General features: G+C 39.4%; 1 protein-coding gene across 1 annotated transcript in view; it reads left to right on the forward strand.

The window, feature by feature from the left end:
• Positions 1-3,258: 3,258 nt before the first annotated feature.
• The window catches only part of RASGRF2 (Ras protein specific guanine nucleotide releasing factor 2), a 217,034-nt gene continuing 200,769 nt past the window's right edge, over positions 3,259-19,523 (forward strand). Inside the window, exon 1 of the mRNA XM_045565878.1 lies at positions 3,259-3,546. Coding sequence (XP_045421834.1) covers positions 3,259-3,546 — 288 coding nt within the window. The remainder of the gene's footprint in view (positions 3,547-19,523) is intronic.

Here is a 19,523-nt window from a genome sequence, read left to right on the forward strand (position 1 = left end):
AATGCCAGCGGGAAAAACAATGAATTCACAGAAGAGCTTGTTCCCAACCACTTGAAACAGTAGTCCGTCCCTTCTGCTAACCAGTTTGATCAGCTGGGGGAAATCATCCTCATTTGCATAACCTGCTGGCCCTTTGTGTTTCTGGATGGCACCATTCCAGGGATGCGGTTTCCATGTGAATGAAGCAGATTAAAGGTCCACAGATGCCCATCACACACCTACTATGGATATAGCATCTCTAGATTGTCCAGGGATTTCTGGTTGTTTTCCTCTCTTGCAATCTTGCAGAAAGATCTAATATTTGCAAATGTTTGTGCCTTCTTTAACAATCCAATGACCAAATATTAAATTATCTTAGAAAATATCTGTGAATTACTTGTGTGCAGACTGCATATAAGCTCTCCCACTGGGTGCTGCAGGGATTAGGGAGACGGCTGTGCATTTGAGAAGCAATCAGGTGAGGAGAAGCACCTAAATATTAGAGCCTCTTCCTATTAGACTGTGAGCACACCAGGAACACAGGCAATATTTTTTCTCTATATCCTCTACATCACCTAAATATAGTGTTGAGGACATAATCTCATGATCAATAAATGGTTCTTGCAGCAAATTTCCATAATTAAAACCCACAACAGTCACCAGCCAAATTTTGGAGGAAACCAGAGCTCCTTTCTCTCATTGTCAGGGGACAGATGACAGCCACAACACCGTATGTGGTAGGACGTGATTTCAGACAAGAGGTTGAGAAGAATATTTCATGTGGTTCAAATGAAAACGACATTTAAGGAGACAGGAAGGGTGAGACTAGTATTAGTACCACAGACATTGCTTATTGAAGAAAGGAATCTTTCACATCTGAAAAAACTCAAAGGGTTAGCAGGTTCAAATACTCATCATTAAATTGTTTCTGTGCTAATTTCACACCCTTAATGGTTTCTGCTAAAACATGGAGCTTATCAACTACACAGGTGTCTGCTCGCTTACTGTTCTCACTGCTGGGATTGGACCACAGAGAAAGAAATAAAAGGCCTCCTGAGGCAATCACCAGCTCCTCTGCATCTAGAATCTGGCTCAAACACGTTGCCCACATTTACTTACTGTCTCTATGGTTGTCTCTCCTCTGAAGAACAATGCAAGCTCCCAGCTGGGTTAAACTCAATTTAGTGACAGCACTGTCCTTTGGATATTTAAAAATGTGTAAAGAGAAATGACCATAGTTCTCACACCGTAATTTCAAAATGGCAGTTTTCCTGTTATATAGTTTTTAATAGTGAAAGATTTTTGAAAAGGTAAAATGAAAAAAAAATTATTTTTTTGTGCTGCTCAGTGAGGCAGAGTTAAAATATTCTGCAAAAACAGCACTTACAGAATAGGCAGAACCCTGGGGCTACCATTTATGAACACACAACTGGCAGCACAAGACAGGTGTATTGTCGCAGATTCACCACTCAGAAAAGCATTTTATTATTTGCTTTGAACAATAAACACTTTATGGCACACCATTTTAATGATAAATCACTACGGGGAATACAAAAATGCGTATAGCAGGACCAAATACAGGAACTCCCTGGGGGTTTCACTAGCTTTCTCTCACAGCTGCTGGGTACATGATTTCTTTTCCGCTTACGTTTTATAGCAGGGGGTCTTGGTTTCGGCTGTACCTGTCAGATTTGTTAATCAAATGAATCCAGTCCTAGAAAGGGCATCTGGTGAGCCTATGACAGCATGGCCTTTAGGGATGGATTCTGCCCCCAGCTGCAAAGTCTCCCTTGTTTGGCTATTTTTTCCCAGTTGAAAACTTCACACTTAAAATTTCACATCTTACTCCATCAAATAACACATGTCCACAAGGAACCAAAGGCACCTGATGTTTTTCTGGGAATACTTGGGCTATTCTCATTAACCTTTGCTGCCACCAGTTTTAAATACCACAGTGTAGATATAAGTGGAAAAGCCAATGTGGCCTGGGTATGCAAAGCCACCCTGTGACTTCCCCCACTGCCATGGGAACATACTTGTGGATGTGGAATGAGTGTGTGAGTGGGTTTATGAGTGTCCGGATGTCATGAATATGTATTTGTCTGTATGTGTGTGGGTGCTTGTGCATGAGTATGCATTTGTGTGAGTGTTTCAAGGTGAATTTATGTGTTTGTATGTGAATGTATGTAATTGTGTTCATCTGTGTATGTGTTTGTATGTGATTCTTTGTGTGAATCTATGTATGATTGTGAATTTGAGTATATGTGCATGTTTGTGTGTGTATGGGTGTAAATGTGTGTATAAGGATATGTTTGCTTGTGAGTTTGAGTGTGTGCATTGTGTATGTGAATGTGTGTGAGCATCTCAGTTTGTGCCTGTGTGTGGTTGCCTGTTTAAGTGTGTATTTCTGTGTGAGTCTCTATTTTGATGTGCAGGAGTGGGCATTGTGGGTGTATTTGAGTGTGTATTTGTGTGTATTCTTGTTTGCATGAGTATGTTGTGTGAATGTGTATTTGTGCAAATGTAGTTGTGTATTGTGTGCGCACGTATTTGCCTATGTGAATGTATTTTTGTGTATGTTTGTGGGGCCGTACTGGTCTGCGCGTGTGTATGCGAGTGTACATTTGCGTGTGTATGTGCGCACGTAGTGCCGAGTGTGCGAGCGCGCGTGTGAGCGTGTGTGTGTGCGGTGCGAGCGGGCGCTCCACCCCGCGACGACCCGCCCCATTCCCGCACCAGAGCAGAGGCAGCGGCCCGGGCCGGGGCGGGCCAGGGAGGGACGCGCGCCGGGGAGAGCCGGCTGCGCCTCCGCCGCCGCCGCGCCGACTTTGCCCTTTAAATCGGTCTCCAAGCCGATTACAGCTGATCTCCCACGTGACGTTTTACCTTCTGTCTCCCGGAGCGCGTTGCCCGAGGACAGTCCTTCTCCCGCTGCCGCGCGTCGCGCCGCCCCAGCCCGCCGCGGGGGCTCGGTGCCCGCAACTTTGGGCGAAGCGACCGCGGGCTCCGGTGCCCTCGCGGAGCCGCTCTTCAGGCGGGCGTCGAGGGATCGGGGGCTTCTCTCGGCCGGGAGGGTGGCGGTCAGAGCGGAGAACGTGCCCCAGCCCGCGCCCCTTGGACCCGAAAGCGGGCCGGGTGCCCTGCGCGCTGCGTCGGGAAAGGGGGCGCCCTTCGCCCGCTGGGGCCTGAGCGGGCGCGCCCTCGGGGGAGCCGGCCGGGCGATGGCCTCGAGGCCGCGGTGAGGCGGGCGGTCGCACGCGCGCCCCCCGCACCCTCACCATGCAGAAGAGCGTGCGCTACAACGAGGGGCACGCCCTGTACCTGGCCTTCCTGGCGCGCAAGGAGGGCACCAAGCGCGGCTTCCTGAGTAAGAAGGCGGCCGAGGCGAGCCGCTGGCACGAGAAGTGGTTCGCCCTCTACCAGAATGTGCTCTTCTACTTCGAGGGCGAACAGAGCGGCCGCCCAGCGGGCATGTACCTCCTGGAAGGCTGCACCTGCGAACGGACGCCCGCGCCACCCAGGGCCGGCGCGGGACCCGGAGGCGGCCGGGACGCGCTCGACAAGCAGGTACCGCGCGCCCTCCCTCTCGGGTGTCCTAGCCTCCGGCCGCCGCACTCCCTTACTGTTCTAACCGTGGGGTCGGGGGCGGGAGCTTGAGCCAGAGCACGGACAGTGCTCTGAAATCCCCCTGCGGCGTCAGTGGCGGGACATCTCCACGCATCTGCCCGTCTTCATCCAGCGATTGTCCCATCTCCATGCCCCCACCTTAGCGCCGAGTGATCAGTTGGACTAGGGGCCCGGCTTTCTTTTTTTCGCTACCCTGATAGAGGTCGGGTCGTTTTAGTTTCTTTGCTAACCATCCATTGCTTCTCTAGACCTTGCTGTGAAGGATTTTGTCTGGTGACGTGTATTGACACCTGTTGGATGTAGATTGGCAGGATGCAACTAACTTATTTGGAAAAGTTTGATTTCTCCCTTACCAGGATGGCTCGTGTAGATTTCTTTGCCTGTAGATGTTTGACCACAAGCAGGGCTCCCTAAGACGGACAGACACCTTCTGTTGGTCATTTTCAATCAGTCTTTGTGGTTTTGGTCAGTTTACTTTGGTAACATTTGACCGGCTGGGTCTAATTATGAAGGTAAATGTGTATCCATATTCCTCAGGATTAATATTTGGTAGCTACATTCTTGCTATCTTTAAAAATGTGAACATTTAAAAAAACGTTTCTGTGCTTTTAAATGAATGCTTTGAAAATGAATGCAACCTAATTCTGGATCATAATTTTATTAATTTTGCTGTTTGCTCATGGGGCCTGGAGTGGGGAAGAAAAACCCTATAGGTTTAGTAACCCCCAATTCCCCATTCCTGCAAATACAAAATTTGTATTTTTCAATCACCATTTGGTTATTAAAGTTAAAGCAGACTAATCAAATGTTCTCACTTCACTTCTAGATCCCCACCTTGAAAAAAAAAAGGCTGATTGTCTTTGCTGTTGCATAAAAATATTTCGCAGCTGTATTTTCCATGCAAGTCAGACCAATCAGTCTCTACTGCAAACCACAGAGGCTGTGGGAGAAGCTAGCAATGGAATGATGCATAAGATGCCTGCCTAACCCCTTGGGGCTCATAAAACGATGTGTAAAATTAAGAGGAGTTCAAACTAGACCAATGAGAAGTTTGAATTCCCCCCCCCAGCTTTGTTTCACTATAAATCATTAACAGACTTAATTGATTAAAGTTGTTATAAAGATTATAAATGTGAAATTTTAAATATGCCCTTTGAGTTTTGAGTACACATTCAGAGTCATTTGAAAAACTGATTTCCAACTTTATAGATATAGATACTAGAAATATAAACATAAATTTCAAGTCATGCATTTTAGCATTTAAATTAGGAGAAGGAGAAGAGTTTTGAGGAAACAGGTTTTTTTTTAGTACACACACACACACACACACACACACACACACACATATTGCTATTGGTGGAATTTTTACAAAAGGTATGTGTTCCAAGACTCCATAGGAACCAAAACAGATATCTAAGTGTTATGTCTATAATAAAATAGGGTACTTTAAATTACTCTGAATATATGTCATTGACTTAATTCCAAATTATTTGTTCTCTTTGTATTTATACTAATATCATGAGATAACCACTTTTTTTTTTTTTTGGAGCTGGGGCTGGGGAGTTGTCACCTGTTACAATTCGTATGGCTGTCTGACCTGTTAGCATTATATGGAAACCAACATTTTTCTACTTGGAAAATATCTGGACTCTTATCTTCAGGACTGTTTTCTTTTACACTTTAATAAAGAAACATAACCTCCAAATAGTTTGACGTTCACACCACTTTCTAATTGTAGTCCTAAACAGGTCACTTTAGGACAAAATTTTTTCTCTGTTTATGACCATACAAGTTATAAGTATTTCTCAATCATTTTATGCATCTTAAGAGATTAGAAATTAGACTCTTTGGTGTTTGGAGACAAAACTGAGATGTACAGAAGCAAACATTCTACGATGGATTAGGAGTTGGGTTGGGAAACCTCCCAAATTTTATGTTATAGTAGACATGTTTCTGTGACTTGGGTTAGCTTAGCAGACGAATACTTTTCCCTGGCACTGCCTCTCTGGGTATGTTCGAAAAATTAAGAAGAAACTGTGAAAATAAGAAACAGTCTGCCTTAAATCTACAGTTTATGCAATTGGTTCCCTTTCAGTTAATTTGTGTTGCTGATGTGCTCAGATCATCTCAAACACCAAGACATTATGAATCTGTGAAACTGGCGAGGTTGAATGAGTAGATGAGCAGATGTCAAGGTCTGTTTTACCATGTAGGTTTCTTGAGCTTTCCATAAAAATATCTCCCTCAGCCCTGTAAGCATAGTTGAAAGTTAGGGCTTGAAATAGGATTTAGAGAGTAGAATTGTTTTCCTACACCACGTTTCTGTGTGACTTCTTTATGCAAATCTCTTACTGTTTTCTCTGGTTTTTTTTTTGTTTTCTCTATTAATGAAATCTCTGTTTGCTAATATGTGAAAATCAAGGGTTTGGCTAAGACGATTTCCAAATTGCCTTCCAATAATGGCATTTTCTGTGTCTAACATTAGCTTTTTACTGTGTAGAGGATGTGAAAGACAATTTTACAAGATTTAAAGATTACCAGCATCTGTGATAAATACTGCATTGGAGAAGCTGAGGACAAGCAGGTGATTGAAGTGGACATTCTGATAAATCAGTCAGCGAATGCACAAACCTATAGAAACAACATGGTCTGAGACAGAGACATTCTTATCACTTACATTGGAGGATGATATATTTATTGCAGTCTCCTAGACAGTTAATACTTGATGTAAATCTTGTAAACTGCCTCTAAACATTCTTGAGAGATCAAATTCCACCTCTTCTTCAAATTATTTTTTATTCTAATTAATTGTGTTTTTAGGTAAGCTACAAGAAGAAAACACCCATTGGTTTGCTTTATCTAAATAATAATTCAAAGTAAGCTGGTTGACAAAAAAAATTTTGTTTTTACTTGGGTCTTAAGCTGTTTCTGGTTAAGCAGAAAAAAGCAAGATATATTTCACTTTCCAAATATGCCTAGGTTGAAGGAATATTTGCACTGATCCATTTTTTTCATGGTGTCCCAAGATTTCACTTTGGTAAGTTCTTGGAATATGACAAGGCTCTCTCATCAGCCTTTCACAGTGACTGCTTTTTTTGAGATAGTAATGGTGGTATAATAAAAATGAGTTGAGTTTAAAAAAATTTTTAAGTAGTTTCTTTTCCCCAAAAGGATTGTTCTTTTCCTTGACAATGTGTCTGGGTGGGACTTCATTCTATAAAAGCTCCATTTATGGGAAATGAAAAACTTCCCTCTCATTCTAGGTGAAGGTGTTTAAGGAGAAAAGGAACTTGCATTTCACAAATACCTTCTGTGTGTTAAGCTCTAGGCTCTTGGTGTTATCTTCCATTATCTCGTCTAATTTGAACTTTACTTCAGCTCTTAGAGATTATTCATATTATTATTATTATTATGTTCATTTTTACCTATGCTAACACTGAGACTCAAAGAGCTCTAGGGAGATGATCAATGTCCAACTTCAGATATGAAGGCTAAATAATGTTTGAGAGTTCCTTACTAAGGAGACTGTATTTAAATCCGCTGACCTTCAAGAAATGGCAAATCTGGGGTGGATAGGGGTTCGGGTGTAGTGTGCGAATCACTGTTTTGTTTATTCTTATTTTCCTTTAAAAACTGCTTCAATGGCTGTTATAATTCTTGAGAAATACAATTGCAGACCGTTACATGTTCAAAGAAAAATGTGATTTATTTTTCAATAAACAGCTTTACAGGGGATTCCTTTACTTCAGTGGGGTACCTTTAAAAATATTTGCATTTAGGGTGAAAGTACACATCCCAGTTAGTTTGGTCTGTCTTGCCTACTAACAGGAGAGACATATAGCAACAAAGCCATCTTTATTCTTATTTTTTGGTAATGTTAAATGCTCTATTCAGCCTGATTTCAGTTGTTTTGGTGGAAAATATTTCTTTAGCTTTGGAGCTTTAAAGAAGTAGACCCTTGTCATATTGTTCTGAATTAAACATAATTTAATTTTAAAGAGATTAAAGGTATATGATTTCCCCTGTCACCTCATTATTACACAGTCATTTTAGCTTTGCTACCTTGACCGCAAGCAGAGGATTTTAATTGTTTGGTTGAATTAGGCAGAGCCACATGCAAGCCCTAAAATATATGTGGAGTATGTGGATGGCGGATTTTCATTCTGGTTCATGTTGTTTAACTGATGTATAATAGCCAACTCAGTATATTCTTTTCACCTATTGCTTACTGAACATAAAGGGAAAATGGAATAAAGATACTTGCTAAATCTTATAAAATGTTTAAAAATATAATTTAGGGAACAGAATGATTTATTACTTAAACTTTGTAATCGTTCTTCCATTGAAAGTTAAATGAGGAAAAATAACTCATGAATTAGCAAAATTTAGTTATTTTAATTTTGGCTACACTAAACCTAACTATTTAGATGTTAAGAATTCAACATAGAAAAATCCATCTTTGATGCGACAGATATACATAAAAATGCATTTTTATTGTGAGCAAGTATTTTTTTGTGGGTTTTACTAAGTGACACCTGAATGTACTATTGAGTGGTGGAAAATATTTGTAGTATGATAACATAATTGTTTTCCTTCTTTTGGGGCTTAAAAAATAGAGATATTTTCCTTACACTGGGTGTTGATAAGACCTAAAACATGTGATAACCAAATGTTTCTGATTTTAGAAGCAAATGTCAATAGTTTGTTAAAACAGTTGGTGTTGCTGCTATCTGTTTAATGCAGATTAATTTTGTAAGTTGATTTCCCCCCACATTTTCCAATACTACTTAAATATGCATGCTGCAGTCAGTATAATTTAATTTTGTGGAATAGAAAAACTTAGTCTTTAAGATTATTTTGTAATGAAATAAGTCATTGATAAACAATATGGATTTACTCAGGTCTTAAATCCTAACATTTACAATTTTTAAGTGGCTTTGTGTTTTTATGTCTGTTCATTTGTCTTACAAGAAAGGGATGTGTGTGTGTGTGTGGTAAGATTATTAAGTTTGTTACCTTCTACCATTGAATATTAAATGTTTGTTATGGAATTATATATGTTGAAGTTTGCAGATTTTTATTTGTATCAACATTTCGGGATGTGAGTTATAAATCCAATCTGTCTACGATTGGAGAGGCTTCATTTTTGAGGACTAAGGGTATGTAATGATTCTGTTAAATTACTCACAGTATAAGTTCCTTTCTGAATAGGAAATCTTATCAATATTTAAATGAAATTAGAAATGGTATTTGTTAAATATCAACATAGCATTGTGGTAAATGTTTGATTATTTTATAACATTCGTCTCTTATTCTAAAAATTAACTATTATTCCGAAATTATTCATTACCTTTCCATTGGTGTAACTTTCAAATTTTAACTGATGGAGAAGTTGTAGGTACATTAATTTAATTCCACCAAAGAGAAAATGTTAGTAATTTTTCCTAAGGAGTTAAAATGTGATTGTGTGTATATTTAGGGTAAAAAAGTAGCAGGTTTTTCTTGTTGTTGTTTTTGTAGAAAACATTGGCATCTGTGGGTGGAACAGAAAGGCAGAAAGCGCATATTCTCACAGTTTTTCAGTGGTGCTTGGAAAACTTATGATTCAATGAAAAGTGAGGGTTCAAATCATTTTACCTAAAACTTCTCACAGTGACTACCACATGCTCCAAATATACTTTTATGGAAAAGGCAGAAATAAAATAAGTTTGAGTTGATCTATGTATATTTAAATGATACAGTATTTCTTTTTGTTTTGAACTGTATAGGAAAAAATGAGACAAAAAGTTGGGGAGACCTATATAAGAACAATTTACAGCATCAGAGTGAGTAGGTAATAAGAATTACAGTTCTCATAAGATCTGAGAAGATACAAATAAAATGATGTTTTAAAAAAGCTATGCTTAAAAATAATATGTATTCATCCTTTAGTGTTTTATTTTTTTAAAATGTAGGCCAAATTTCTTTTGTTAGCTCTTTTGATGCTTATCAATATGGCATTGCTAAGACCTATGATAATTGAAACAGCCGGGATGTGAAGAGGCTGGTTACTGGTACTTTGCATTATTTTCAGGATCTTGAAATGTTTTATTTTGTCATTGTGTGATTTAATTTAAACAATGCCTGATTCATTTCCTGAACTGTATTTATGAGCTCATGCCATTAGTGTGACTAATGTAAACAGTGGGGTGAGTCCTTTCAAATCGAGGGAGTATTGGAAAGCTAGGAAGTTTCCTGGGGTTAGCAATGTGGAAATAGGGAGGCTCAATATATAACATTATAACTAAAAGAAGTCAGGACAAGATAATGTCAGTGGTTCACAGGAATAGGAGGCTACTCATATCCAATATGAATTTGTTTTCTTTTACCTTTAAGAATGTCAGTTTCCAGATAAAGTGGTAGCATCGTGCGTGGTTCATTTCAGGAGCTAAACTGCATGGGTTTCAGTCTTAGCTCCACTGTTGACCAGATATGTAATCTTGAGTAATTTCTTTCTCTAAGCCTGGTTCCCCACCTGGAAGATGGGGCTCATGACAGTACCTGCTCACCAGGTTTGGGGGAGACTCCCAGGCAACAGTCCAGGCCAAGCTCTTAACACATCTGTCCGCTAGTATCCTTATTATTCCCTTTATCCTTTTATCCTTATTACTCCCTTTCTAATGTAATTCTTCTTTGTCTTCTTTTTGTTTTCATATTAGGATCACTTAGAAAGTTTTTCTTTCTTCTTTAAAAAATACTTTAAATTTGATGCACACAGAATAGTTCAAGGAACACTGATACACTCATCATCCAACTTCAGTCATCTTCAATTTCTTCTTGCTATTGTCATATCTGTTTCTCTCCATGCATACTTTTTTCTTTTGCTAGACTATTTTAAAGCAAGTTCCAGACATGGTATTATTTCACTTGTAAATAAGGAATTTTTTTCCTTTTTGGCATTGCACTGTTTGGCACTAAAGATGTAGTGCTGAAAAGAGCTATCTTGGAAAGAGTTTGTAATGTGTTTCTGTTATGATGTATATTATCATGGTAGTCATCTTTTTGTTTCTTTCATGTTACCATAAAGGAAGAAACTTAAGACAGTAGTTGTGAAGACATAAAGGTGGTGGAATTAGCTTTTAAATAATTTCTAGTGTGTTAAATTCTAAAGAGAAGAAAGTTTGAAATCAGTTGTCTAACCATGATCATGGCATGAAGGTATTTTCATGATCTGACCCTACTCTGGAGGGAAATTAAATTATTGGTGATTCTCTTACTGAAGGATTGTCTTGTCTTTACTGAAGTCCACTTACCCACTTCCTCCTTGTGCAGTGATCTCATGGAGAGTCAAGGACGAGAGTTTCCTGCACTGACCCCAATAATGCTTTTTCTCCCTCAGTGCTTTGCACAGCTTTGCAACAGTGATCCATAAGCCAATGTTTCATCCAACTTTCACAATCAATTCTGAAACCTAATAGCTAGTCAATATTATTTTGAAGCAATTACTAAGGCTTCATTAATCAAATGTGTAGGTAGCTTTTTCTGGTATTGCTAAACTTTTCTAGGGTTACTTGCTTTCTGTTATATGACTGATTGCTTTAGGTCCTTTTGATTGCAAGGGAGAAACAGGAACTCAAGTTGTCTTGAATAATGGTCACAGCCGGGTGTGGAGGGAACAGTGGGAATAAAAATTGTAAGGCTGTATAAGGGTGAGTAGTGCTCTGTCTTTACTGGGACCTGCCTATTCTTTGGATGTTGCCACTGACTGAGCTTTCATTGTTTGGTGCCTGTTTGATTTCTTATCGCTTGTGTTTCCACACAGCTTTTGCTCCCTCTAACTTTAGGTTGCTGTATACCCTTCATGGTATGGACTCCAGGTTGTGGCCTCCCTTTTCCTGCCTTTTGTTTTTTTTTGCTTCAGTTTTCACTGCAGCATCTCCTGGTATATCTAGGCTCATATTCTTGAGAGAGAGACTCTCATTATTTCAGTTCATATTTGGGGGCCGGACAAAATCATTGACCTCTGACCAGTCCATGGATTGGCTGCCAGACAGCAGGAGGGGTGGATGGGGGAGTTTCACGGCAAGTTTGGTGGGTGTGATAGACATTATTATTCACACATCTAGTGCATTTATCAACCTAGTTAATAGTATTTTCATCAAACTTGTATTTCTTCATTATGACAGGCCACATTCTCTTCCTTTAGTAGCAGTTTTACATTCTCACCTTATCAATAAGGTCTCTACAAAAAGATCTGTACAATTCCCGTCCTCTGGTCCTGTACTGTCCCCTGTACTGCCCAAGGTTCACGTCATAATTTTTGTTTACTTTTCAATATTTTTAAAGTGATTTAAGTATTTTTGTTTTAACAATAAATTAAAAATAAACCTATTTTTCAAAGTACAGTATACATACAGAAAAGTGCCCAAATCCTAAGGTTGCCACTGACGAATTTTCACAAAATGAATCTATTTTTGTAATCAGCACCCAAATCAAGCACTTGCCTTGATAAGCCCTTCAGAAGCTAACCTCATGTCTGTTCCTCTTCACTACCCAGCCACGTGTGGCCACTGTCTTTGCTTGTAACACCATAGATTGTTTTTGCCCGGTTTTGAACTTCATATCTACGGATTCATACAGTAAGTACTCTTTTGTGTTGGGCTTCTTTTCCTCAACACATATTTGTGAGATTCATCCATGTTGTTGGATGTTGTAGTTCATTTCTTTTCGTTCATTTGCAGTATTTCATTGAATGAGTTTACAATGATTTCTTTATCCATTTTTCTGTTGATGTATATTTGGGTTCTTTCCAGTTTGGAGCTATTACAAATAATACTGCTATGAAGATTCTTGTACATGTCTTTTGGTGCACATACCTGTGTGCATTTCTGTTGAGTATATATACTCAGAAATGACATTGGTTCATAGGGCATAAATATATTCAACTTCAGTAGTTTCTGCTAAAACAGTTTTCCAAAACAGTTATATCGATTTATGCTCCCACCAGCAGGGTTTAAGAATTCCACTTGCTCTGCATCTTTGCCAATCCTTGGTATCATCAGTTATTTTAGTTGTAATCATTCTAATAGGTGTCTAGTAGTATGTCATTTTGGTTTTAATTTTCATTTCCCTGATAAATAATGAGGGTGAGAGCCTTTTCAGGTACATATTGGCTATTTGATTATTTTCTGTTTTGAAGTGCTTGTTCAGCCTTTACCCACTTTTCATTGAATTGTCTTGTGTAATTGATTTGTAGGAGTTGGAAATAGTAAGTTAAACTATATGAATTGCTATTTTTGTACATCAAAAATGATTGAGGATCATAATTTCATATTGTTCATCTTAATATATATGAAAATGAGACCTTTGTAGTTATATGTATTGCAACTGCTTTCTCCCACTGTGGTTTGCCGTTTTACTCTCTTACTGGTGTCTTTTAAGGAACAGAAGTTTTAAACTTTAATGTAGCATGAAGTATCTCTCTTTTTCTTTATGGCATTTGTCTGTCCATGAAATGAATGGGAATGAGGACAACATTTGAAGCTGCTTTGTGCAGAAGGTGCAGGAACTGGGGCCCTTCCCTGCTGCTGTGATAGATCAAATGTGGTAGAAGCAATCAATCACAAAAGACCCAATAGCAAATTAAGTGCAGTGTGCTTACAGCAGTTGGGGATTGCCACACCAGGATGTTTTCCTTTTCGAGGAAGGTGCCAAGGGCAATTCTGAAAGACAAAAATCATGATGTTCTTCCTTCCCTCATCTTCCTGGCGTCTAATGTGCTCCCTCCCAAGGTGCTGGGTTGTGGCTCTTCTTGCACCTCCACGAATTCTGGGGGTCTCATTCTAGCAGCTCTAACTTCATGTTTTTCCCAATCATTCCCTACTCAAACCTTGACCTTTCATCTGGAAGGGACAAGGGCACTTTATAAAACTTAACCAGAATTAAGTTTGAGTCTCAGAGGCCTTCTTTCAGCTATGCTGCCAGCTGGAGGGTGTGGCAGCCAGGCTGGCCAGGGGGTGCTGTTAGGAAAAGAAAAATGCCTCATGCCCAGCCAGGGTCAAGGCAGAATCCTCAATTGTCAAAACAGGTCTATATAATACTCTAGGGTTGTAATCACCCTCTGCCCTTCTGCCCTGATCATTATCCAGGAATTGGCCAAGAAGTGACAATCCCTTTCTGGGATAGCCAAATTCAGTGATCAAACTGCCTTACTAAAGTGTGTGAACCAGGAGGCAATGAGCAAGAGAGAGAGCCGAACTATCAGTCCATTGTCAAGCACATAGATTAGTTTTAAGAGCCAGAATTGTGTGCCTGGAAATAGCTTACCAGTAACCTGACAAAGTACCAACAGCAATGAGGCAGCACTGATCACCCTGAGAGGGCTTTGAAGGTCTGATGTGGCCAATCTGCCAGGATCAGTAGGGAATAATGCTCCCTAATGTGACCTTCCTCCTGGTGAGACAAATGGGTCAACTTTTGGCAGAAGTCGCAGGTCTGCCATGCAGTGGTAGCCTCTGCATCAGAAAGAGTCAGACTCGATCAGCAGCTGGTCCCATCAGAGAACCAGTTTTTACTTACAGAACCTACATAATTTTTCCAGATAGTTCTATCAGCAGCCATGATTTGTTTCCAGGTTCACATCCCCAAAGAAGGATCTCTTTAATCTTCCAGTCTGTAGTTTTCCAAGTGGTAGACCAAACAGCTATGACATTGGCAACAGCCCAAAAGTCTGGGTTCTGCCTCCTGAATGGAGCAACCACATCTGCTTTTGCTTCTGCGTAGCTGACACTGAGGATGAACAGCCACCAATGAACACCACTGGGGTTGTAGCTTAGCCAAACCGTAAGTGAACCAGACCCCCGGGCATTTAGGGAATCTTTCTGAATCGAGGGCCTCATGGAGCCAGTGGCTTTGGTTCAGGTAGCAGAGTGGGGAATAAAGTTTCCCCCAGACCAGCTGTTTTCTTCAATACACCATTTTCATTTGACAAGCAAAGCTTTGGCCTTTCTCACCTTGTTAGTTCTGGAGTCTGACTTGACCATCCTAAAATGAGAATATCAGGCAAAAGAGTCACAAGGTCCCTATGGGTCAGTTTTGACAAGGACTCAGCAGCAAACTTAGTAGTTGCCTGTATGCCTTGTAATTTTGATTGAATGCTGGACATTGGGTGTGAAAAATCATAGAGGTAATTTGAGGACCTGGATGATGTTATTTTCCTTCAGAGAGGATTCACTTTTGCTTTCTTGCACGCATTAGTGTGGGGATACGTTACATTAATCCAGGTCAGCTAGGTTTCAGGCTTTGTATGAGCTTGTCTATTTCCAATTTGCCCTAATTTCTAAAGTATAGCTTTTCCAGGGTCCTTTCTGGAATTCTGGCATGTTTACACAACTCTTCCTCCTTAGTCTCCTCAGTCCCATGAAATTGCCAGAAACCATGCTGCTCCCCGTCTGTTAGCTGCTGCTTCCTGCTTGGGTTCGTACCTCTTGGCTCTGCACACTTATAAGTTAACAAATTCCTGGAGGGGGGAAACTTCCCAGACTGTCAAACTCACTAGTTTACTTCCTTTCTCTCAGATACCCTTGCTCCTCATGCCTTGGCTGACATTTTGCTCAGAGATATTTTCAAACAGATTTTTTTTTATATTTTGTCCAACTTTTAAAATTGTTGTTTGTGTGTGTGAGGGTGTGTGTGTGTGGCTGAGGGTGGGGAAGGGTCTATAACAAGCTACTTGGCCAGTACCACTTAGCAATGAGTTTTAGAAGCGAGTCCAAAAATGTGTGAAATTCCTTTTAAAACAGTGGAGCAGTTATCTCATTTGTTTTCTTGGAGACTTATCTGTTAATTCCTTCTGTTAATAGTTTGATAATGATGGACCACTAAGAAAATTATAACTAATCCTTATTTTATCAACTTAATTCGGCATATCTTTGAGCATCATATATTTGAACAGAATATAACAAAAATATCATTTTGTAGTCATAAGATGTTTTACAGATGTTTACCTTTATATTACTAATGAATGGTGATGTGTATATTTTGAAGGTACCATGGTGTGAGGCCCATTTATCCTCACATAGTGAGTTTAGTTTAAACTTTGCTTTTAGATAATTTTCTCATATCTGATGCCTGTCTAACTATTGTCTATTTTAGTTGATAAGCATTTAATTGAAAGCAGTCATCTTACTGCACTCATACAGGATACTACTAACTTATTAATTTTTTATGAACACTCTTTTGTGTTATACAATTGTAAGAGTCACAGTTTATTTAATGTAATTTGGGGTTAACACTGAGGCAAGTACTTTACATATATTATCTCACTTAATCTTTACAACCACCTTGAGATGACAGTATCCTGTTTATTTTGCAGATAAGGATACTGAGGCTTAGAGTGGTTTAGTAATTTACTCAGGGCAAACCTTTACTAAATAGGAAATCTGGTTAATAGAACCAAGTTTAGTAACTTAGCATTTGTTGAGCATAGCCCTTAGCTAGGAGCTAGAAATATATGACCAGGAGGGAAAAGTTTTTGTCTTCACTTTCATTCTTCTCCATCTGAACTTTACAGTTTGAGTGGAAAACTTCTTGGTCTGATCTGGCCACCTTCATAAAGCCCATAAGGCAAGTCACTGTTTCTACCCTAGATTCATAAAAGCATGTCAGTAGGCAAAGCTATGGACCCATATTTATCTAAGGCAGGCATTAGAGCTAGTTTTCATAACCGCAGTAATCTCTATATGCTGGACCCCGTGCTGAGGGTGTAAGAGCCCGAACATGGTAGAGAGTGGAGTGCTGGTTAACAGGCCAGTCTGTCTGTCTCTGGAGAACCCCGTGTTTTCCTACTGAGCCTCTTGACTTACAGCTCAGGCTTCCTTCTTGGCATCTGTCCACACCAGGAGGTGCCTGGCACTTGAAGATGTAGAAAGCAGAGCTGTTTGCCACTTCGAACTTGCCTATGCTATAGCTCTTGACTTTGTGAGAACGTTTCTTACATTTTAATGTGAGTCCGCATCCTCGGTGCCTTGATTTATGCACTTTTTGGCTACTAGCACTAACTAGGTTTCAGTCTCCCCAGACCCAGAGCAGTGAATACCATGCTGCCGAAAATGCTGGGCAATGGGGAATGACACTTGGAACCTTTGCCAGCAACATGCATGTAATTAAATGAGAACAGCCCATATATGTGTGCAGTCTTTCTGTTCTGGGCCAAAGTGTCCCCACGTATTTGTTTTGTTGGCAAGTTTCATCTGTTGTCTGGAATTGTGAAATCTAAAGATTGAACAGTAGCATCCTGTGATTGTAGATGCCTGACTGTGATTTCCTCCCATAAACATCATTATATACATTTGTTTTCAGCATGGCAGTTTGAGCTGAGACCATTCTCCTTCCTGCTCGCCTCTCCCGTCCTTTGCCTTACATTGGTGAAGGAGCAGTGGCATTCCATCTGGTTGAATGGTGCAGAATGCCCAGTACATTGAGACCAAGTTCCCAAGGTCAGGCTCGAGATCCACCTTTAACAAGATGTGGAGGCCGGGCGCGGTGGCTCACGCCTGTAATCCTAGCACTCTGGGAGGCCGAGGCGGGTGGATTGCTCAAGGTCAGGAGTTCGAGACCAGCCTGAGCAAGAGTGAGACCCCGTCTCTACTAAAAATAGAAAGAAATTATCTGGCCAACTAAAAATATATATAGAAAAAAATTAGCCGGGCATGGTGGCTCATGCCTGTAGTCCCAGCTACTCGGGAGGCTGAGGCAGGAGGATCGCTTAAGCCCAGGAGTTTGAGGTTGCTGTGAGCTAGGCTGACGCCACGGCACTCACTCTAGCCCGGGGAACACAGAGAGACTCTGTCTCAAAAAAAAAAAAAAAAAAAAAAAACAAGCTGTGGATCTTCAAGCTTAGTCATTTCTTCATCTGGAAAATGGGGATGATAATTTCTACCTAATAAATAAAGTGAGAATATTAAATTGAGATAATCTATGTGATAAAAGCTTTGCAAACTATAAAATGCTACAAATATGTTATTTTAAATTCTTCACACATTTTTTCATTTAAGTGAGGGCAATCTAAACAGCAAATAAGTTGAAAGTTTAGTTGCCACAGATGTTTGTTCTGTTCATTTTATGGTCTATTTTGAGAATGAGAGAGAGTATCTGCCTAGTTTGTAGGCATCTTTATGAGTCCAAAATTTTTAAGTTCTATGGAGAATATTTAGTGGATGGTAAATTCCTTAAGGAATAGTTGGAAGATTACTTTTACCAATTGCAGAAAAATACTACCTTAAAGGATAGATCTGTGAAGGAGTTTTCTTTGTCATGTAAATTTTTTGGTATGTAGATCCTTCTGACTGTAATAATTATATTACATATATTAAAGTAAGAATAATTGGCATTTTTTTCTGAAGAAAAAATGTAGCTAAATTGATATTTGTGCTTTAAAAGTGTAATTTTTTTTTTTTTTTACAGAGAGTGTCTAAAATGTATAATAAAAGGGAAAATAACACAAGTCCACAGCTTACTCATTTTTCTTCCTTTGGTATAAAGTACCATGGTAATAGGACATTTTTTTAAAAGTAATTTTTTATTTCTAAAAGTAATGTTTATTATGTAAAATTTGAAAATCACAGAGAACTAAAAAGGAAGAAAATGAAAATCACCTGACATCCTATCCCTCAGAGAAAACTGTGTATTGAATTGTTGGAGAATTTCCTATAAGGGTTTTTTTTCTATGTATGTATATAATAAACAGACATTTTTAAAGGGGACAAAATTGTATGTAGAGTTTTGGATCCTGATTTTTTTACTGGTCATTACATTGTGAGGATTTTCCTTGCCAGTAAATGTTGTTTGAAAATATATATTTTTTCAAATTCAAGAAGTTTAATATTGATAGAATACTAATATCCAATCAACAGATTTTATCTATGAAAATATTATTTTTAATGCCTGTACGGCATTCTTTCTATCACACATACAATAACCATTCTCCTACTCTTAGGTCTATATCTATATATTATAGATATGATATAGAGATGGAGTCTCACTCTGTTGCTCAGGCTGGAGTGCAGTGGCATCATCATAGCTCACTGCAGCCTTTAACTCCTGGGCTCAAGGGATCCTCCTGCCTCAGCCTCCCAAGTAGCTGGGACTACACATGGGCCTCCCTGCCTGGCTAATTTTTAAATTTTTTTTGTAGAAACGGGGTCTCACTATGTTGCCCAGGCTGGTCTTGAACTCCTGGCCTCTAGTGATCCTTCTGCTTTGGCCTCTCAAAATGCTAGGATTACAGGCATGAGCAACTGCGCCCTGCCATTTCTTTTAATATTGTAAAGCTTTGTTTTGCTATTATTGCAAGTGAGGCATTGGGGAACATCAGGGTGGCATTTGTGAACAAATTGGCAGCACAGGTGGGGCACATGCAAACAAATGAACAAATAGAAAATTGAGAAGTGAGAGTCTCCCTTTTAACCACCACAATGAAGGTGGTTCTCCCAACTTCTCCACCTTAATTAAAAACTATTTTCTTTAATGGACCCGCTCCACATGCCTTTCAAGGTAGCTTTGAAACTGGTTGAAAATCCAACCTAAATTTCTGGAATGAAAGTATCTCATCTGTGAATCAAAATATAGAAATAAATATGACCAAATATGGTAGTCTAATTTCTTGAAATAAAATGAAGTTGTGAATACTTTGGTGGAATTTACTCTCACCAGGGGTGATACTTGTTATAATTAAAGTGCCTAGTACTATTATCAATGAGCTCCATTTGAATTCACAAAGTAGAAATACCTAAAATTGCCATATTTCATTGATTCTAAGAATATTTGCATTTTAATATTTTACATTTTCTGATAGGTTATTTTCAGTCATTGTGTACCTTTGATGTGGTAATACTTTTCCTAAAAACTTTTGCTCACTTACGTTGCATTTCACAGTACCA

The sequence above is a fragment of the Lemur catta genome, chromosome 12, assembly GCF_020740605.2.
Source record: "Lemur catta isolate mLemCat1 chromosome 12, mLemCat1.pri, whole genome shotgun sequence".
Taxonomy (NCBI): domain Eukaryota; kingdom Metazoa; phylum Chordata; class Mammalia; order Primates; family Lemuridae; genus Lemur; species Lemur catta.